General features: G+C 48.3%; 1 protein-coding gene across 1 annotated transcript in view; it reads left to right on the top strand.

Moving 5' to 3' along the window:
• The window catches only part of PAPPA2 (pappalysin 2), an 86,811-nt gene that overhangs the window by 40,655 nt on the left and 24,430 nt on the right, over positions 1-21,726 (top strand). Inside the window, exons 9-16 of the mRNA XM_072932978.1 lie at positions 42-133; positions 411-604; positions 1,714-1,848; positions 5,137-5,272; positions 5,875-6,097; positions 14,976-15,147; positions 17,330-17,507; positions 19,809-20,022. Coding sequence (XP_072789079.1) covers positions 42-133; positions 411-604; positions 1,714-1,848; positions 5,137-5,272; positions 5,875-6,097; positions 14,976-15,147; positions 17,330-17,507; positions 19,809-20,022 — 1,344 coding nt within the window. The remainder of the gene's footprint in view (positions 1-41; positions 134-410; positions 605-1,713; positions 1,849-5,136; positions 5,273-5,874; positions 6,098-14,975; positions 15,148-17,329; positions 17,508-19,808; positions 20,023-21,726) is intronic.

Raw genomic sequence — 21,726 nt, 5'->3', positions numbered from 1 at the left:
GTCAAAGGTGGTAATAATACATCTGGCTGTTGCCCTCACAGGAGCCTGGAGGAGGAATGTGATGATGGGGACTTGCTGGATGGAGATGGCTGCTCCAGGAAGTGTAAAAAGGAAAAAGGCTTCAACTGTGTTGGTGAGTCCAACTGGATTGAGACAGGTCCAAATGGACTGACTCCTTCTGAGGCAGGAGTCAAAACTGTACGTTATTCACGGTGCTCCTTAGAGCAGAGGGCTGTGCACCTCATCACAACAGAACCTGGAATTGCAGCTGGAGTGATCCATCAGGATCTTGTCAGGCCCTTGTGCTGGGAAAACTCCAGGCTAATGAGACAGCAAATCTGTTATAATGAGAGGAGGTTTGTGTGGCTGGAGCCTGGTTTGTAAGCAGCTCATCCCTGTTCTCCCTGCAGGGGAGCCAAGCCTGTGCTACGTTCACGACGGGGATGGGGTGTGTGAGCCCTTTGAAGAGACAAGCAGCATGCTGGACTGTGGTCCCCACACTCCTGAGGGGTATGTGGATCTGTGGGCAGTGAAAGCCTACGCCTCCCAACAGGATGAAAAGTCCTGCCTTGCTTCCATAGTCACTGGAGAGCCTGTTGTGAAGGTGAGTGAAGGCATGGACAAAAAAATGACAAAGTCTGTGCTGGGGAAAGCACAAACAAAATCAGCTCTGGAAGCGTTCATTGATTATTTTCTTCCCAACCAGGGACTGAGTGCAAGACCTGGGCATTTCTCACACTCCTCTTGCATCAGTCCCTGAGTTCAGGAGCTGCAGGTCATGGAGAGGTGCTTCATCCTGGCAGGGAGCACCTCCCCCAGCCATGCATTTCACTGAACAGTGACACCCCATCCCACCAGCCAAATGCTCAACTTGGAGCATGTGACTTGTCCCACTGCTGGCTTAAAAAAAATCCTGTCAGTCTAATACCTTTTAAGGTCAGGGCCTGAAAGGATGAAATCACGCACACATCAGCATCTGTACTGCTCCCAAGCCCTCTGATCTGAAGCCAAGGAAAAATCAATGGGAGAATTCCCATCTTTCATATGGGCTTTGGAGCAGAGCCTGGAGGGGATTTTGCCTGATTGGTGTTAACGTGGTGTGTATGTTCTTCCCTAGCAAGCTGAAGAAAGGCAAGAAGTATGTAAAGAGATCATATTTAGCCCTTTACACATGTGTTTCTACTGACTTGATATGAGGAACTATCTTCTGGAGACCTGCAGCATGATTAAACTGCCCAGACATACATGTCTAATGAGGTGCCTTGGGCTCAGTTGTCTGTTCCTTTACAGTGACACCTGTATCCTCCCAGGTTTTGTCTGCCAGGCCTGTGGGGATGTCTGGGATGCCACAGGGCATTGAATGGAACAGAAGAGTGTTATTCAGGCAAATGAATCATACCTTTGTATCTCGTGAGCGCAGCCAAATTCAGGATCCATGGTTGCACCTACCAGCTCACAGCTTGGCTCGTTATTTGTTGCTCAGCCCTACAGACACCATGAGATGCTTAAACAACACACAGCACTCCAAAATGGCAAAGGTCTTCTGTGTGGGCAGTGAGATGTCACTTAGGAAGCCACATCCTAACTGTCTTCATGCTAAGAGCCACCTTGGGGACCTTCTCAACACTTTTTCAATCTTCCTTGAAGTCTTGTAGGTGCTGTTTTTCACCTTTCCTTGCAACCTTCTGGGCTGAAATAAATCTCTCCTTTCAGGTATGTAAATCCCACCTTCATGAGGTGCCAAAGGACCTTTTGCAGGCTGCTTGGTTTCCCTGTGCTCCCAGCCAAGGGAATGCTCAGGGCCCAAATGAGAAGATGCTTTTGGGCGATGAGGGAGTTTGGCTCAAGGTAAGTGAGGGTGTGTGGTCAGGCACAAAGGATTTGTTTGTCTTTCCCCAGCTCTGCTGACAAAACCCATCCTTTTCTGTCCTGTAGGAGCTACAGCAACCTTTAAAACTACTCAGGTAGTACTCCATATGCTACTGCTCTCTTTGTAAATCCCAAAATACCTGTGTCTGGATCTTATGTAGTTGCCCCATTCCCACTGTGAACAGCAAACCCATCCTGGGGCAGATTGCCAGGAGAAGGACTGTGCATGAAACCAAAATACCACAGAAATGCCTCGAGGCTGAGAAACAACTTGCTCCTGACTCTTCCCTGCAGTCAAGCTGTGCTTTAACACACCCAAAGGGTAGGCACAGGCTGTGTTTAAAGTCCTAGCTGCCTTTGTTCCAGCAGCAGAGGGCAGCTGGATACCCTCTGCCATCCTGAGGGGTCCTGAGCACCCCAAGCCCACAGCAACCAGCTGTGGCACAGCTGATTCTGATGACTCCAGACCAGAGGTGGCATCTCTGTGCCCCAGGATGTTGGTCCTTCAGCCCAAGAGGGGCTTTGGGGACTGCCCCTGGGAGGGTCCAACCCCTCTGTCCCAGCAGGTAGAGGAGAGGGACAGAGGAGGGCTGAGGATTAGGCCACTGGGATTTTTACAGCGTTGGGTTTCTGACCACAGGCACAGTTTAGAGGTTTTGTGGCTGCTGCCTGGTGTTGCTGGAAAGCCAGGCTCTGGCATGCTGCTCCCTCTGTGCTCTGAGGGGCCGCTCGCCCTGTTTTGCTCGAGGTTCTCTGGAGAAGGCCTCTTTCCCCACATGCTCAGACAACTCAGTGAATCATCAAACCTCAGTCAACAAACATGGGTACTGCTCTGAGGTCCTCTGTCTCCCCAAAACAACTTCCTTTACCCTTCTGATTTTCCCTCTCTTCCTTGTCTGTGTGCTCACAACCCAGTTTGTGGCCTCTGTCTCTGGCCATGACAAACGTGCCTCCTTTCCTCCTTTGCTAAGGAGAAAGTAGTAATCCTCCCCCTTGGCTTTACCTAGATGAAAGCTTGCTTTCCACTTCTCAGCAGGGGTTAAAACATGTTACAGCTTTATTGGAGCTTGTGGTCAGTCCTCTTCCTCTATGGATGTTTATACTAAAGACTTTCATTACTGGTTCTCTGTGCTCTCTCTAGGAGTGCTATTATTTTCCGCCCATAAAATTATTTATGGACTAGTAATAAATATGCCCTTTTATTTTTTTTTTTTCTTGTTGTTTTTTAAGAGTTGGCCTGATTGGTAACATATTGGGTTAGGAAAGATGGCTTTTTGTTGACAATTTGCCTAGCACAGCTGCCTGCCCAGACAGGAATGGTGCTGTTGATGCACATGTATACCCATGTGCATGGGGTTTTTGGTGTCCACCAGCTCCCAGGGCCATTTTAAAGCTGCTGCACCTGTGTCTCCTGGATTAAAACTGCACCACAAAACTCATCAGATGGTAGGAATCTCTTCCTACAGCGTTTCTGAAGAGGTGGCACCAATGAACAAGAGCAACAGCTGGGTCACAGGATCACGGAATGGTTAGGGTTGGAAAGAAGCTTAAACTCCCTCTAGTTCAAGCCCCCTGCTATGAGCAGAGACACCTTCCACTAGACCAAGTGGCTCAGAGCCCCATCAGATCTTGAATGTTTCCAGGGATCCACAAGTGCTCTGGAAAGCCAGTGCCAGTGTTTCAAAATCACTTGTAAGCAAGTCAGGATGTGTAATGCAGGAAATGAAATAAGAAGCAGGGAGAGGGAGGGAGAAAAATTAAGAAGATAGCCTGCTGTGGCCAAGCACATAATATGTATTGAAAGATATTAGGATGTTAATCAAGGGAGCTGCTATTGGCCTAACTTGGGGCCAGCACCTTTCACTCTCATGCAGATGCACTGTAGGAAGGGAAAGACCGAACTCTTCACCTCAAGATGTGTAGCCCAGGGAAAGCCTCACCTGACTTTTCCAACTACCTATCCTTCCTTCTCTGAGGAACCACTCTTGGAGGTTGGGTTAAAATCCTCCAGGTCCTTGGGACTTCACAGCTGTAGCTCTGTCTCCTTGTCTGTGAGCATTTTTCTGTTTTCCTCCCTTCTTGCTTTCCTGTTTATTTCCTTCTTCCCTCACTTACCTCACCAGGGGAGACAGTGGGGATCCACCAAATAAAACCATTTGAGCCCTCTGGTCCACTCCTTGCAGCCAGGCAGCCCTGTAAGTGAGCAAGCCCTGGCTAAGGGAGCAAGGAGACACCAGTGGGGCCTCGCTCATGGGGCTTTTGCTGTGAGCACCTCCCTGCAGGGTGGGACCCCTGGGCTGAAGCCCAAGGTTTCCTCCTGTTCCCGTGTGTGAACAATGCCTGACGTGGCATGAAGCACCCTGAGGCTAGGCTGCCATCGCAGACTGCGTGGCTGTCCCCTCCATTCCCACAGTCTGCTCCTTGGGCTGTGCCTGGCCAGCCAGGACTTGTCTTCTTTCCAAATACACCTTTGCCTCGAATTTCTGAGCTTCCTCCATGCCAGCATTCCACAAAAACACTGTATCGGGAGGATCTTGATCAAAACACATCTCAGCGCTGGTGGGGGGAGTACTGGGCTGGGGGAGAAAAACATTTCTGTCTTCTTACTTCCAAAGAACATCTGCTCTGCCATGATTGATGCCATGGGCTTCCTAGCTACTTGCAGCTGCCTTCAGGGTTGTAGACAAGTAGCAAGTTGCTGGCTCTCCCAGCAGGCAGGGCTTCTTCCCACAAATCTTTCCATTGGTTTGCTGGTGGACAGTTTGCTGTTGCAGTGGCTACTGGGGGAATTCTTTGGGCTTGTTTTGTTTTTTGTCTTTTTAGAGAGCTTTTCTATTGGAAATATTCTGGTGGCAAGGCTGGTAGCTGATTTCCCTGGGTGTCTCGCCTTGCCTGGTCAGCTCTGTGTGGGGTGGGAGTCTGTGTCTGGTGAAGGGGGAGGAGGAAAGAGGTTATCCAGGTCTTGCTCAGTTTGAAGAGTAGCAAATGTGGATGCCATGAAGATGCTGTAAATTTATGTCAAGGTGGGACTGAGTGTGTGAGGAGAAGGCTAGTAAAAGGAAGAAGAGAAATTCAGAGGGAAAGGACTGGTTTGGCTCTCTTCCTTCCTCCTCCCCACCTTTGCATCCATTTTGAGCCCTGCAAGCTCTCTGACCCCTTATCCCTGCTCCCACCTGCTGTCCTACTGCTCCCTCTTTCTCTTTGCCTATATGGGCTCTGAGTATTTGGTGTGCCTGCTCTCAGAGTGTCTCCTGCCCTCTTTCCTAGGTTTGCTTTGAGAGACCTGCAGTGCCCACCTCTCTCCTGCTCTTCCTGGCCTCCTCTGGCACTGTCCCAAGCCAGCAGCTCAAGCCGGCGGTTGCCGTCCAGTTGACTGACACAGATGGACAGAACCACTCCTTGGGTGAGAACCCCTGGGCTGTGCCACCAATGGGGACACCTGGAGCCACCACCACAGCTGCCACCTCTCACTGCTGTCCCCTGCCCCTCCTTGCAGCATCTTCTGACTTCCAAGGTGGTCTGTTGGCATGTGGGGGGAGCAGATTGTGGCAGGCACATTCTTCTCTCTCTCAGGATTTTTTCATAGAGGACCATAGAGGAAAGAAAGAGAAAACAATTTCTATTTCTGCCCCTTGTTTTCCCACGGGGAATGTGTTTGGAGAATTGTTTACCTGGGGTGATTGCTTGATTGGATTCTGGTGAGGATTGTTTGAGCCTGATGCCCAATCCAACCCACCTGGGGCTGGACTCTCACAAGAGGGTCACAAATTTTGAGTTAGGTATGGTAGTTAAAAAAAGTAGGTTTGTAGTTTTAGTATCTCCTTTAAATAGTATGTTAATGTATTATAGTATAGTTATAATAAAGAAATCATTCAGCCTTCTGAACTGAAATCAGACATCATCATTTCTGAGCACCGGGTTCACCTGCATTTACAACAGCAGATGTAACCCAACAGCAAATCCAGGAGCTGGACTAGTCACTTCTTTCTTTGCCTTGTCTCACAGGGACGTACGAGCTGTCGTGCCAGCACAACCCCCTCACCATCAATGTGACCCACAGCCAGGAGGACCCGCTCCCCCAGGTTGCCTCGGTGCTTCTCAACTTCTCCTCTCCCCTTGTGGGCATTGCAGCCGTGGCCTTGCGGACCTTGGCCCAGCCAGGCTCCTCTGACCCCCTCACCTCCTGCCTCCTGCAGCACCAGCAGGGATGTGGCCATCCCTGCCACAGGTAGGGATGGTCTCCTCAGGGCACGTCCCGGGGTTACTGCTCTCCTCTGGGAATTTGTGTTTGAATTCTGGAGTTTTTATCTTCTCATTGAGTGCTTTGTGACTATCCTCAGATGGCTTTTGAGGTGTTGTTGGAAGATCTGCTGTGTTGAGTCTTGCTGGAAGGAATGGGAAGGCAGAAACCAGATTTTGTGCATGGCCTCTGCATCTAGAAAACTGTACTAAAGGTCTGATTCCTGGTGGGAAAACCAAGGGAAGTTTGAAAACATCTGAGAAGTTATCACTGGGAGTTTTTGCTAAAGCTGAAGCATTGGCTTTTTTAGCACTTTCTTTACAAGCTCCACCTCCATCCATTCCAGTCTGCCCTGTGCTGTGCAAGGTGGGGATGGAGCTCTCCTCATCCTCTCTGTTCTCACTCCCAGTCCACCCAGGCCCCTCACAGAGTCTCACACTGCCCTGTTGAACGTGGTGATAATGCCAACAGCAGCCTCAGCGCTTAAAATCTGCCAAGTCTGGTTTGCTTTCAGATCCCAGGCTCCCTGAAGCTGCAGATATGTGCTGATCCAGGGCTCCAGTTCAGCCAGTTACTCAAACCACACCACTCAGAATACTGATTTTTGAGTTGAGCTTTGCTGGGGCTTTGGAGTTCTTAAGCACAGAAGGGTTTTGTCTAGGGTCATCTCATTGCTGTTCTTGTCATGTTCCTTCTGTTGATGGCCTGGATGCCTGAATAGCCCTGATAACAAATGAGAGTGTGCATGTGTGTTTGTCTTAAAGCCTGTGGGACTGTGGTACAATTGATTTATGTTGAGTTCTGGAAGCCATGAATATCCTGAAGTTGCTTTTTACTTTTTTTTTTTTTTTAAGTGCATGTGTGATTTATACAGAAACATAAATCTTAGTGAGTCAGTATATAAATATTATTCTCAACTTTACATTAAAAGATCAGTGTTCACCTGAAATGCAGCGTGTTTCCTCCTGGTAGCTGTTACAGCAATGTACCCACATGCTTTTAAGACCCTGGCCAACTGATGTGGTTTTTCAATTACATTTTCTCATCCCTTAAAATAATCTCGCATTCTCGTTGCTTGAGAGCTTCCCTCTTCCTCTGAGAAGTGACTGCAAGGAAGAAAAGACTCACTGGACACAGATGAGCATTGACTGGGGATGAGGAGATGCCCATATAGGGGCAAATAGAGAAGAAAATAGACGTTTTCCTCATAAAAGTCGCATTATAGCTGAAGCACAAGCCAGTTCCCATATTGCCAAGGCACACCAAGCTGTGTCCCTCTTCCAGGGCACAGCAGGATCCTCTGTCTCCTCTTCCTCTTCTTGCCCTCCCCTAGGCTCCCCATGGCCATGACTTTACAGCAATATGCTGAATTGCAGGATATGTGTGTGCCCTTAGCAAATACTCAAAGTAAATCAGTTTCCCAGGGTTTTCAGAGTAGAATATTCTATTCAGAGTATTGATCTTCAGAATTGAAGTCTTGAATATTCAGGGTGGTGACGTTAGGCTTAGCCTTGAGTAGCAACACTAATAATAAAGGATCTTCCTCTGTTAAGTCAGGAAACATTCAAGTATGCTCCCTTTATTATATTTTTAAATTCTGTTCTATCTCCAAAAGTAATGCACTGCAGTATTTTTAAAGGTTAACAATCCATTTCATATAAGGTAGGTGGATTCTGGGGGGGGTGGGGGGGGGAAATCCCCTATAAAAATCCAGAAATAGAAAATCTTCAGAGGCTGAGAGACATTTGACTGTAAAAGAGCAGAGAAGATCCATGTTCCTCCTGCAGAGAGTGGAGCTGACCGTTTGCACGCAGCCTCATGTACACAGTACGTGCGCGTGAAGGCTTTCCTAAAATAACCTGAGAAAGGACAGCAACAAAAGCAACAAAGAAATGAGATTTCCTGCCTTCAGCCTAGAAATGCTCATTGCCAAAATAATAAATATATGACAGGTTGGTATTTCTAGAGCATCTTTCATCTTGAAGGATCTTGTAGTGCTTTGCAGGCTGGGGAAAACATAGAGATCAGGTTTATGCTGGTGAAATGCAGCTTTCTCCAGGCCAGGATGCAACAGGTGTTTGCCTCTAGAAAAGTGCACACTTGTTTTGAAGAAAGTGTCTCCTTTTGCTTTTGGACCCACTCAAGGTGCTGAAGGTTGGCAGAGCACTTGCAGACCAAAACAGGGCAATGTCCTCACTGCCATCACCAGGAGCCCTTCTCTGCTGGCTCTGCCACCAGACCAGGGTTTGTCTGTGCATTCTGCTCCCAATCACAACCTGATGAGGTCAAGCAGAAATCAGAGTTTTAACACATTTCCACCCGGGAGACCCAAAGCTTCTGTCTTTATCCTTTTCTTTGCATTTTTAAACTGAGCCACAGTCCCTCCTGTTTAACTTGGTACAGGCTATACACTGAACCAGGGGAGCATTTTTCATTTCCTCTCTTATGTGTATTTTTAGCTTGCTTTTATTTTTAGTGCATTTTATTTTACGTTCACATATGCTGGGAAATGCCTGGGTGGGTTCACAGGAAAGGTGCTACCAAAGGCAATCTGCTTTGTGTTTGTATTTCCTGTGTGAAAGCTGTCCTCTGCTCCCCCAAAAGTGGGTGTCAGGCATCAAGGGGAGTCTGGTTTTGATCCCTTTCATATGGAAAATGGATGTGAGGAAGAGAAAATTAGATGGAGGAGGGATTTGTTTACACATTTTCAATTGATAAACTTTATTCAACGATGAGGGCTGTTTCCCAAACAGGTTTTGTTTGGTTTGTTTTCTTTCTTCCAGGCACCAAATTTATGCAGGGTAAATTTATGGGCTGCGTATGTGATGGCATGAAGATTTATGGGCACCCTGGTAGACATGCTGGTGTCTTATTTCACAGAAATGTAAAATAGTTTGGGCCATAAAATCCTGATTCTTGGCTCTGGCTTAGGATGCCTCCGTGGATGGAGTCCCTATCTCTGGAGGGATTTAAAACATGTAAACATGGCACTTGGGGACATGGGTTAGTGGTGGCCTTGGCACTGCTGGATTAATGGCTGGACTTAATTTTACAGGACTTCTTCAGCCTAAACATTTGTGTTTCCAGGGTCTTGATGACCACCTTTCCTGGGGAATGGGCTCATCCCTACCTTTGAGACCTCTAGAGATGCTTCTCCTCCATCATCAAAGCCTGTTGACCTCTGGCACATCTCTTGTGGGTCCCTGACTGGCTGATGGGCAATGGTGGCCAAGACTGTGCTGTCGAATGAGTTATTAATTTTAATTTAAACTAACATTTAAATTAATGCCCAGCTGGAAGGTGTCACAGGTAACCCTTGGGAGGGCCAGACACCATTTCATGGACTGCCCTATCCCATTTGCTCTCTGCAGTCTAAAAAGCTTCTTGAGATTAGTGCTCTATATATGGGTTTTTTTGGGAATGCTCAAGATGTCTTCTGCCTTTCCTGGAGAATATCCAGGGGAAAAAATATCTCCCAGCACAGGTTTTTCACCAATTTGAACTTGAGTCAAACACAGTAACTGAACAGCTCTAAACAAGGGTGTTTGGTGTCACCTTATGGAAAGGGTCTGACGCATTGTTCCAAGCAGAGCTGGTCCCAGATACATCGAGGGAGTGTGAGTTACAACACGGATCAGTTGTGTGAGTTCCCATGTCCAGTGAAGAAGGGAGCAACCACTGGAGACCCCAGGTTTGCCAGCAGTGCCCCTTGGTTTTCTGCTACAGCCAGTCTCTCCCATTCTGCCCTGGCCTTCCTGATGTCATACACAGGCACAGGGATTTTTCACAGGGGCTGGATTAAATGCATCCTTCAGAAGGTTCTCTTATCTCCTTTCACAAGCTGCAGGAGGTGATGAGTACACCATCACCCCTGCTGAGCTATTCTCATACCCAGTAAGCCTCTCTGCTGAGAAGGTGCCTCTGATTTCACGATGAAAGTTGTTGCTTTTGCTCCATCCTTGTCAGAAAGGTCTGAATGCCTCCTGCCAGCAGACAACTTTTCTGTGTCTGTGCAGAGCCATCAGATCCTCTCGCTATCTCCTCTCTGTCATGATAAATATCTTTTCCTCCTTAAATCTTACAGTGTAAGTCTTGCAGCCCAGCTATGGCTTCTGCTTGCAGCTCCCTTTTGAAATCCCTCTGCTATTTTTATGTCTTTCATGGTGATGGATGTGGCTCAGAAATTAATTCCTCTGGACAAGATGAGAAAACGGGTGGAGTGTGGTCCTGTGGAGATCGGATATGGATAAAGATGTTCTTTGGGTACGGTCTGTCCTGGCTGAGGCTGGGAAGGTGACTAGACCAAACCTGACATCCCATTCAACCTGCTTTTCTGTGCCTCTATGCAACCATTTTGGTGTAGTGAACAACGACAAAAAACATAGAAAGGAACTGTCTGGAAATACATTATGTGCTCTTGCTTCTTTTTTTCCCTTTCCCACTATGGCTTTGGAGGGGCCAGCAGGTCATTCGATGTCTTGCTGGTGCCTTTTCTCTGTCTCTGAGGTGGATGACAGCCGATGACTCACAGGGATGTTACTTTGTGCCAAGTTTCTTTTGGAGTCACGTACAGAGGCAAACACCTTTTCTTGAGATGGCAACCTCAGTGCAGATCGTAATCAAGAAGAATCACCACCGTTGGGTCTGTACACGCAGCCCGCTGCCACAAGGATGGTTGCCATCAGATTTACTGGAAAAGTGAGACCTTTCACCTTCACGGGAAACATGCCTGAAGGGAGACATTCCCAAGTATTTCCAAAACACCTTTTCTCATTTCCTAGCTATTCTCTTCTGCTAGACCGCATTGGGGTAAACACCTTTTATCTCACTGATGTTGAGTGTTACAATCCAGACTCCACCAGAGTATGTGCAGTGAGGACTTTTAACTTCAGGAGATTTGGCCAAAGCCTTTACTTGTCTGTCAACATCTCCTATAACCCCCTCTCCCAAAAATTCACACTGTGAGAAGAACTTAGAAGTTTCCACTGTTAAGAGCTGGAGCTTGATGATAAGGGATGTTTCAGCAGCAATCTTGGGGTTGAAAGCTTGAATAGACACTACAGCAATGTATAGAAAAGTTATTATACTCAGACAGCTGCACCACTTTTGACTTGGCTTAGTTTGATGTGGGTAAAGCAATCAGTATTTTCTGTGTTGCATTAAGTAGTTGCTGCAAAACATGAAATTTCAGCTTTTTAGAATTTGGGATTTGTCGCAACAAAGTAGTGTTACCATACTAGCTTTGCCACCACTGGCTTAACATGCTCTATTGCTGGCAGTGGCTGCCTGCTTTTATTCTAGAAGGATGAAGGATCTCAAAGGAGAAGTTTTGCTCTAGTTTATAGAATTGTTCCCATTTCAGAACAAAACTTTTACCGTTCTGGAACAGTTAGGGCCATCACTAGGCAGAATTTCACAGATTTCCAGACCTGAAACTTTCTTTGATGTATAAGTTATGGGACTTGGTGAGCCCAGAGCATCATGCAGGCTTGTGCTGACATGAAATAAGTTAGGAGAAAAACCTTGGTATTTTGTAAAAATGTTGTTGACAAATCATTAGTTTGAGCTTCAAAAGATGCTGGGATAGAAGTGGAAATTTTTTTTTGATGTCGCGGGCAGAAAAAAAAGTAAAAAAATATTGGCTTGTCCCACATCTTATATGGCCTGAATCAGAAATGGGCAGAAGTCAGGAGTTTGCAGCTGTGATACAGGAATTTCATTTATCATCAAAAGCAGAAAGAGCTCCTTCATGCTGAGATCAGAACTGGGCTAACTGCACCATTTCCTTGTCCAGCCTTTTTTAGGGTGTTCCAGGGCCTGGGAGCTGTGATTTATTCCATCCCTTTACCCCAGCCCTGGCATGTGGATCATGATGGGGCCAGGTCACAGGGCTTTTTTCTCTTTTGACCTGCACTTGTTCACCATCAGGCTCAAAAGTGTCCTGGCCCCAAGTACAGCAGCGATGATGCTGATAAAGGAAGCAATCAAGGCAATGTTTGTTGGGAGGGTTGGTATGTAATTTTTAAGATTATTGATGTATTTGAGAAAATCAGACAGCTTTCAGTGATGTGAGCTCCTTTTCAGGTCTGGCATAGCAGCACCAGATTTCAAAGCAAGGTGTAGGATGAGCACAGCTTCTCAGAACTTGAGCTGATCAAGCCCAGATCATTTCCAAAATAAAACCTAGTGGGTATTTGTAGGTTTAGGTGTGTTGTTAACCAAAAGAGAAAACAGTGCTAAGTTAGTCATCTTTGGGGGCACAGAGAAAGGTAATTATTCTAACCCAAACTTTTCTATTATTTCTAGAATATATCTACATGCACATACAGAACATGTGCATGAGTGTATTTATGTGATGTGCATAAAAATATTTTGTTGTTATGACCTGTAATTATCAATTTGTTATACATAACTACCCTGTATAACATTCTGTATTTATAATCCTTAAGAAACTTGCTGATATCTTGATCTACTTTCTACCACATTGCTGGTTACATTTCTGAACTGGTGGAAAACCAAAACGTCCCTGGTAGCGCTCAAAAGGATTAGCGCTTCATTTAATTTTTATTTAATAACAGCATTGTCCCAACTGCCAAGGCTGCTCCAGACAACGTGCTGTCTTTCCATCAGCACCAGCAGAGCTGCTCCAGCCAAGCACTTGGCCTGGACGCATCTGGGAGGTGCCAGGGCACACCCTCGAACCAGTGCTGTGATGGGCACATGCTCCAAAACTCAACGCCCTGACCATCAGCTGGGAGGGTGGGGAGGCCCTGGGACTGGTTTCCCAGTGAAGCTGTGGCTGTCCCCTTCCTTGAAGTGTTCCAGGCCGATTTGGAGGGGGCTTGGAGCAGCCTGATCTAGTGGAAAGGTGCATCTCCATGTTGTACCCATGACCGGTGAGGAAGGAGATGGAATGGAGAAGCAAGGCTGGAAAGAGGACGTGTGTGTCCAGAGGCAAAGACACAAGGAAGTTTAGGACAGTGGCTCCATCGCTGGGCAGTGGAACTGGGGATGGGAGCAAGTATGAGCCAGGGGCACAGGCAGGGAGCAGAGCAACTGCCCAGAGAGGGTGACTGCCGGAGGGGAGGGGAGAGGGCTACAATTGGTAACAGATGCCCTCAGAAGCTAATGACCTGACAAACGCTGCACTCATAAAACAAATTCTTTAAAAAGGAAGCAAATGGAAATATAAGCTAGTGAAAGAATTTGCAGCAGCTGCCCTGAAACCATTTCTCACTTCATAAACAGGTCTGCATTGAAAAAACAGCCCCTTTCTTCTTGTTCTCCTTTGTGGTCCCCTCTGTGCCCACCGGCTCTTTCAGGGCTGTGGCCTGCAGGTTTCCACCATGTCTTTGGCTTGGTGGACTTGTCCAGAGTCAACAGCACATTGCATTCCCTTAATGTCTGTGTCGGCAATGATTTAGGTTTTTTTGGGGTTTGTTTTTTCTGTTTTTTGTTTTTTTGTTGGGTTTTCTGTGTGCATGTCTTTTGTGGTATTTCTAGCTCTGTGCATCCTTGGCTGGAAATGTTGAGTAAAGGCTGGAGGCAGAGGCCTCTGCCTCGCTGGGAGAAAGGCAGTGCCTGAAAACAGCTGGCAGCCCTGTGCCAAGAAGGGAGCAGAGGAGAGGGAGGCATCAGGTACAGTTCCCTCCCTTCTCCCCAGTTACTGCCTGAAGCTGCAGCACCTCTGTCCCTGGCTGAGATCAGGTGTTGCACCTATATTGCTCGGTAACAGGTAAAACCAGACTGATGGATAACCAGGGAGCTGTTGTATTGCCCTATGTCTTTTCCCAATTCCATCCCAGGGAATTAATTGACTGGCTGCATTTCACTGATGGAGATTATAACCCTTTGACCAACACTGGTTCTCATTATGGAATTGTGATGCTTAAATAGTCAGTACTTAATGACTGCTCCTCAGTGGGAAACTGCTGAAGTGAGGAGGTGATGTGGGTGATGCATTGCAAACCAAGGAATGGGTGATGCATTTCAGACTTTCCTGGGACCTCTTGTAACTTGCAGCAGTGCTGAGAGGAAGGTTATTCCTCCATTTAGCTACATCTCACCTTGGTGGCCACCATTGAGGCTGTAGAGCTGGACAGATGTCTGTTGAGATGGTCTTGATCCCAAAGAGCCTGGCACCCCTGGCTTGGGATGCTGTGTTGGCCTGTGGGGAGAGCAGAGGTGCTGAAGACCATCAGAGCAGAGGGGCAAGGTGACAGGAGTGGGGTTGAGGAGGCAGCTGTATATCTAGCTTCTCCCTTCCACCACAGGCTGTGGCGTAGCTGTATGGATGTGTAAGGGGACTGCACAGGATCTGAAGAACATCTCGTGGATGATTCCCTAATATTTGCAGAGGTTTCCTCTTAGCTGCAGTTGGAGAATCATCTGTGGGTTCTCCAGTGTCCTATATGGAGTTTGACATACCTGATTCTAAAGTTATACAGAGGTATTCCTTCTGCCTTCCCTCTCCTTGTCACATCCCTCCTTTTGTTCTCTTGGTCTACCTGCAATGAGCCCCTTTGGTGTTGGGGCTGTGTGCACACTCTGTGTGTGTGGACAGGTAGCACAAATTTTGGAATATTGTTGAGCTGTGCCTCAAGAACATGGTAATGGTTGGTGGGAAGGTGTGGGCTGGGGTTGGGATGAAGACCAGCTAAGACAGGGATAAAGTACTCTCCTGGCATCATTGTCAGGAGACTTCAAGCCTGGAAGAAGCTGAAGCTGTGAAGGATAGGTGTGCCTCTCCAGGCATCTGTGACCTGCTGAGCATTCACTCCACACAAGTGCCACCTGGAGAGAGCCCTTGCTTGCTGAAGTAGTCCTGGGACCTGCTGGTTGATCCCTTCTCTGTTCTCCCCCACAGCTGTGCCCACGGAGCCTGCGTGGGACTGGGAGTCTGCACGCAGCCACTGCTCGCTCACACTGCCACCCTCAACTGTAGCTCGGATGGCCCAAGGCACATGATGTGTGCTGTTTCCTGTGAAAAGGGCTTTGTCCTCCACTCCAGTGGTGGGAAGAGGCTGGGCTCCTGGCAGGTGAGTGGGCGTCAGGATGGCCCGTGGGACCAAGATAAAAAAGATCTAACCACCCTGAGGTGGTTGGAGAGAGCACAGACCACTTTGTTCCTCCAGCCGCAACTGTTCTGCTGCTTTCCCAACACATCCCAGCTCAGTGAAACTCCAGTGCTGGACCCCTGTGCTCACGGCTGGTGTTCCTGCTCTGGAGATCCCTGCCTTTCCCTTGCTGCAGTCCTAGTTCTCCCAGTCCAGTGTTGTCTGCAGAGCACAGCTCTGCCAGGCTGAAAGCTGCTGCAGGGCATGTCCCAAGTCAAGGTGATGCACTCCAGCAGAAGGAGAGGCAGATATTTCTGCTCTCCAGATGGGCATTGCTTGGAGGGTTAAACATCCCTGGGATGTTTTCTCTCTTAAAGCTGAAGTTAGTGGCTCAGGAAAAAATGAAGTCATTGCAGAGCAACTATATTTAGAGGGAGCTGAGAGCATGGAGAGCTTTTCTTCCTTTGTGTTGTGTTGCAATAATGGCACAGAGGTCACTGTGAAAGAGTTTGTCCCACTTTCCAGAGGGTTGGGGGTTACCTCATAAAAGCCAGGAGCCAGCGCAGCTCTTAGCTATTGACTGAGGAGACCTGGGATGATGTGTCCTTGGGAACTGGACTGCCTTGGTCCAGGCAGGCCCCTTGGCAGGGGCGTAGGCACACAGCGTCCTGTCCTTAGGCTGTTTCTGGAGGGGGGAACAGGAGTCTCTGGGGCTGAGCTGCTCTACATGCCAGACCGAGTGAGGCCGTGAACTTGCTTGGGGCAGACAGACAAAGCTGGGCCATGTCAGGAGGGTGGCATTTCCTCTCCTTGGAGATCTGCTGGTGGCACCTGGCAGGCAGGTTCGCCGTGCTGAAGGTTGGCCAAAGGAGAGGTGGACACTGGGAGGTGCAGTAGGGCAGCTGGAGATGCAGTGCTCATCACTGGGAGGTTACTAATTACATGGCCACTGAGTCTGTGGGCCAAGGCCTGCCCAGGGAAAACAGAATGTTCCCATGCTCCGAAATGAAACCGCACAAAATGAATCTGCCTGGAGTGACAGTTTTCCTGTGTTTGGCAGTGAGATGGGAAACTTCTGAACAGAGTTTTACCAAGTGGCTGTCCCAGCAGAGCTGCCTTGCCCTGAGCCCTCCAGTGGTATTACAGTGATGTCTGGCTTGTAATCCTATTTAGGAAAATGCACACAGCTCTTCTCCTGAGCATCTTCTCCAGCTAGTTCAGCTACACGATGATCCCGCTGCACACTTGGGAGTGCCAGACTCAAATTTAGTGATGTCCTTCGGAGCCACCGCATCCCGATTCAATCAAAACGTGCTGGTTGAGATGATAGGTCATGTGTTTGGCTGCACCAGCAGTGTCCCTTCAGCCAGTGAGGGGACATGAGGGATACTGGTCTGCAGCCCCTGGCTGGGCTTAGCAGTTTGGGAATGGAAAACACAGAACTATTGGGGTTGGAAGGGACCTTTAAAAGGTCACTCAGTCCAACCCCCCTCATTGTGGCTAGGAGTACCTTCCACTACACCAGGTTGCTCATAGCAAACCATCCACCACTCAATTTTGATAAAGTCTGTAGCACATGTTGACCATATTTAGTGGTGAGAACATGGTGGATTTTGATCTTGGGCAGTTCCCCAGCTGAGTAATTATCAATTACAGGTTGTATCAATTAGGATTTGTAAATGAGGTTATATGATTTTAATGGGGTCTGTGGGCTGAGGCATGAGGGAATAGGTACATTTAGGGAAAAACAGTCAACAGAAGAGCTCTCTGACAACAGTTGAAGTAAAACTTTATCTTTTAGGGGAGGAAATAGTAGCACATACAGCTGAAAATAGCTTAGCTCAAGAGGTTTCAGTGAATCTTGAGGGACTTTCCTTTTTTCCCTAATGGGGACTGGTACTGCCCTGACAATGTAACATGCACAGTGGCTGGATTGCTACCCCAAGGCACATTTGTTACTCTCACACCCCGCATGTCTGCCTGTGAACAGATCAGGGCTTTGTGCTTCATTGTCCGGAGTGGGGAGAAGGGGCACAGTGGGGGAGGAACAATGTTGGAAAGCTCTCCTCATCCTGCAGCCTGGGTTGGACCTTTCTGCTGTGGTGGCAGAGGTGTAGATCGAAGCTGTCTTCAGGAGTCTGATGGAGCTTTGCTTTTTCTGCAGCAGGAGGTGGTGCTGAGGTGCCGTTCGGGGCAGTGGGACAGATCTGTGACTTGTGACCCTGTTGACTGCCATGTCCCTGACCAGTCCCTCGTGTCCTATGCCGAGTTCTCCTGCCCTGTGGGGACTACCTACCTGCAGAGATGCTCCTTCTCCTGCATCCCCCCAGCCAAACTTCAAGGTATGGTCTAGAGTGTCAAGACATTTAGCCACCCTTTTTGATGCCACCTTTCTGTGCCTGTCCCAAGCAGTTCAAACAGAATTTGGAATTTCTCACTTTTCCTGGATTTGCCAGCTGATTGAGCTCTTGAGATACTTCCCGAAATGATGAGGATCCCTCCCCCTGGAACAGAGACATCCTAGTGTGGGGATAATTCCCTCTGGCTCCCATCCCCGGGCAGGCAGCCTTATCCATCCACCTCAGAGTGTAGTGATGTCCTCTCCTGATAACTGGTCCAGCCTCCAGTATTACAGTGATGGAGACAAGAAGCATGCAGGCAGACAGAGGGGACTTCAGAGAGCCAGAAGTGGCTCTGTGCCTGGTGGCTGTGGGAAAGCCTGTGGTTCAGGGGGCTGGGGCTGTATAAAGCCATAGAGACTGATGCCCACAGCTGTAGAGCAGTCTGGGAGATGTTCACCACCCAGACACACCATGGCCTGGCTTTCATTCTGCCGACTCCATCAGTAGCCACAGGAATTTTTTAAGCCAAGTCAGAGAAAGAGAGCTACTGTTCTGTCTATGCAAGAGCTGAGCTGGATGGGATTTCAGGGGTAATTGCCTTGACAGCTTCAAGCATTGAGACTTTGTGAGTTTCCACCAGTGCCTTTGCTGTGAAAAAATCGCATACAACAAATCATTTTAATGGGTGCCCTACTTTATGGAGACATTTATAGCTGAAATGTATGATAATTGTTTACTTATTGTAGAAAAACCCCCATTAAATCTAAGGATCAAAAACTGCAGAGAATTAAGGTTTCATTTCATGATAAGGAGAACGGTGGCAGATCCCCAGTGTGGGCTGATCAATGGGTAGCATACCTGTGTCATCTCAACAACACCAATTCTGCATGAACTGATGCCCATTGCCTTGGGTTGGTCAACTGAGGGCAGAGGTTTGATCTGGTCTTGCACTCACAGCTGCCTCTTGGTCCTGCTGCAGTCCCTGGGAGGTTGCCATGGGACTCTCCGTGGGAAGGCATCCCCTCTGTGGGCCCCTGGGTGACTTCCAGCATGATGGACTCAGCCAAGGCTGCCAAGCCATGTGGGCAAACTCTTACAGTCCAGCTGACTCAGCTGAGCCACTGAGGCAGGGACATGCTCTGTGCTTGTTCCCCACAAAGACTTGCATCCTTACAAGCAAGCTGTCAATGCTGACAAATGCTAAGAGTAGGCAAGGAAAGGATGGCATGGTTGTGTGACACTTGGAGGTGGGAGACAGCCCTGACCCATCAGGAACACAGGCACCGAGTAGAGATGTGATCTTGTCTCTGTCCCAGAAGTGTTTCTGTAAAAAGAAAGGGACATTTAAAGGAACTGCAAAGCAGCCTGGCTGCACCAACAAACATGCTGATCCAAACCTCTCACTAGGAAGAGTCCCATTCACTCCAGTCCAGCTTTTTTTATTGCTCATCAGCTCCCAATGAACTATCCATCATCCACACCATGCAGGTGATGTAGTTCTGGGCACTTCCTGCCAGCATCCAGAGCTGTGCAGTTTTGGCCAGCCATTTAGCTGGGTCTGTCAGGGACAACAAATAGGTGGGCTGTAATACTCAACCCAGACCTCTAGTGATGGGTGGTTTGAATTCCCAGACACACTAGTGAAGCCTCCCTGTCCTTCTGGCATTTTTCATCCTCCTGACTCACAGGTTGCCCAGAGAGGTGATGGATTCTCCATCCCTGGAAACATTGAAAGCCAGGTTGGGCAGGGTTCCGAGCTGCCTGACCTGCTGGAAGATGTCCCTGTCCATGGCAGAGGGAGGTTGGACTAGATGGCATTTAAAGGTCCTTTCCAGCCCAAACCATTCCATGATTCTGTGGTCTTGCACTGCATCTGTAGTAGGGTATGACAGCTTGCTCAGTATAGCTAAGGACAAGCTGCAAAAAGCCCTTGTGGAGAATGAAGGTGGGCTGAGCTGAATACGACAGAGAGCTGTCCTACAAGAAGGCCCCTGGCTATCCCGAGGCACCACAAAAGAGGGCAAGTTTAAGGGAAATATTTGGAGAGCTTTGCAGAATCAAGATCCTTTCTGCAGCCTCTAGAAGCTGACCCTGCCATACTTCGTCTGCATTTGAGTATTTTCTGCTTCAGCCTGACCAAGCAGGCGATGGAGTCCGTGCTCGTTGTGTTTGCTGCCCATGCTGGTATCAGTGTACGCTCTAACAAGAGGACTTCTGCTGGTTGCTCTGAGCTCCCCTCGGCAGCCAGGACTCCATTCCTGGCTCAGATGTAACCCACCTGCTGTTCTCTTTTGGGGTCAGGAACAAACCAGTGGCTCAGCTGCCTGGAGGATGGTCTCTGGTCCCTGCCCGAAGCCTACTGCAAGCTGGAGTGTGCCGCGCCCCCGGCCGTGCCCAACGCCCGGCTCCTGGTGCCCCGGTGCCTGCATGGCAGCCACGACGTGGGCTCGGTCTGTCGCTACAAGTGCAAGCCTGGATACCATGTGGCCGAGAACACAGCAGACAAGCCTAAGAAGTAAGTCTGTGGCAGGTCTGTTATCACTGTTTCTTTCCTCCTCCCAGTGCGCACAAGGAGCAGAGGCGATAGCACAGTGGCAGTCTCGAAGACTTAGCTTGATAGGTAGAAGGCAGAGCAGCTTGCTCTGATCTTACAGATTTCTTGAAATACAAGAGGCATTCCCAGGTCTAGGTGAACCTGGTGGGAACAAGGTGCTGTTGCACACACGAGTGTGTTAAGTACTTTAACCTGAAACAAGCCCATCTTCCTGTGCACTTCAATGTATTTGTCACTCTGTGAAAGCTCAGCACCAAATTAAGTGTTTGCAGACTCCCAGGTAATTAGACATTTACAAGATGTTGGCAGATTCCTGCAGCTTCTGTCTTTCCTAAAAGCGATAAAACGTAGAACAGAGGCACTGCAAGAACGAATGGCTGCCCTCTGTCAGGGTTAACATCTCACCCATTGTGCCTCTTGGCTAAATTTAATCTCTAGCATTGGCATTTCAGTGGGAGAAAATTTTTCCTGATGCTTCGGGGAAAAATTCCTGGTGGTTCACTAGCCCTGCTCTCAGCCAATATCGCGATGCTGGGGGATGAAGCAGCATTTTGTCTGTGATGCCTCCAGCAAAAGTCCCCACTGGGTTTGGTCACTAAAGATTCCCTGGCACTGACTGGGTCCTCCCCAGAGTCTTGATTCTAGCCCAGATCAGGTAATTATGTGTTAATTGTTTAATGCCCCCTTCCAGTTTTAATTGGATGCAGACTTCATCTCTTCTTTGCTCTGGAGTAGAGTTGTTGTACAGTGGGAAGCAGTTGCCAAATTTCTTGCCTAGTAATGAAGGAAGTGGTTTCTGTAAACAGTTTTTCACAGTGTTAGGAGCATTTCTTGGGCCAAAGGGAGCTGAGCAAATGATGATTATGGCAGCAATCACATGGACTGCTTTGCAAACTCTAGAGCAGCTTTTGTGCCTGTGGCACTTTCAGGCACTGGGCATTCAAACAGATCCACTCAGCTTGCAAAGTTAGGCCCCCTCTGTCCTGCTGTAGCAACTGCTGGTGAAAATGATCACCCCTGGGAGATCTTGAGGCTCCTCTGATGTGTGAGTAACTTCCATATGGGTCTAAACAGCCTGTGAGACAAGTTAAGGAAAATCATGCAAAGTGGTTTACGTTTTCATAGTAATGCATGTTGACATCGCGTTTTCCCCTTTGCAATTGTCACTGCTGCTATTTCATCGGACATCTCTGATGGTGGAATGCAAAAACCACATTAACAAAACCAGAAAAAGTATTGCTTTCCTAACATGCAGATTAACTCCTATGGGAGTGGCCCAGCCCAAGCAAAAACCTTTCCTTGGACTTGTAAATGTCATTGCACCATCTCCTCAGGAGCTCTTGGTGTGCACTCAGCATGAGTACAAACCCCTTGGGGTGGTGTAGCAGCTCTTAGCCATCCAGGTCCTGGATTGCTGGAAATCCTTCTGGTATCTCAGCCCTGGCAAGGAGAGGCTGGGAGCTGCCAGAGTGAGAGGTTGGTCTCTTTGATCAAAGAGATTTGGGGATCTCTTTGATCATGCCAGTTTTGGAGAAAGGGAGGAGCTGGGGAGTTCTGGAAGCAACCAACTCTGGTGAGGTGCAGGTTCCTGATGTGCTGGTGTGAAAGTAGGGTCTGAGCTGGTGATTTGGACATCAGGTTTTTAGGGTCTTCTGCTGTCTCTCT

Source organism: Taeniopygia guttata, chromosome 8 (assembly GCF_048771995.1).
Source record: "Taeniopygia guttata chromosome 8, bTaeGut7.mat, whole genome shotgun sequence".
In the NCBI taxonomy this organism is placed as follows: domain Eukaryota; kingdom Metazoa; phylum Chordata; class Aves; order Passeriformes; family Estrildidae; genus Taeniopygia; species Taeniopygia guttata.
This window is presented reverse-complemented; position numbering and strand designations above follow the sequence as displayed.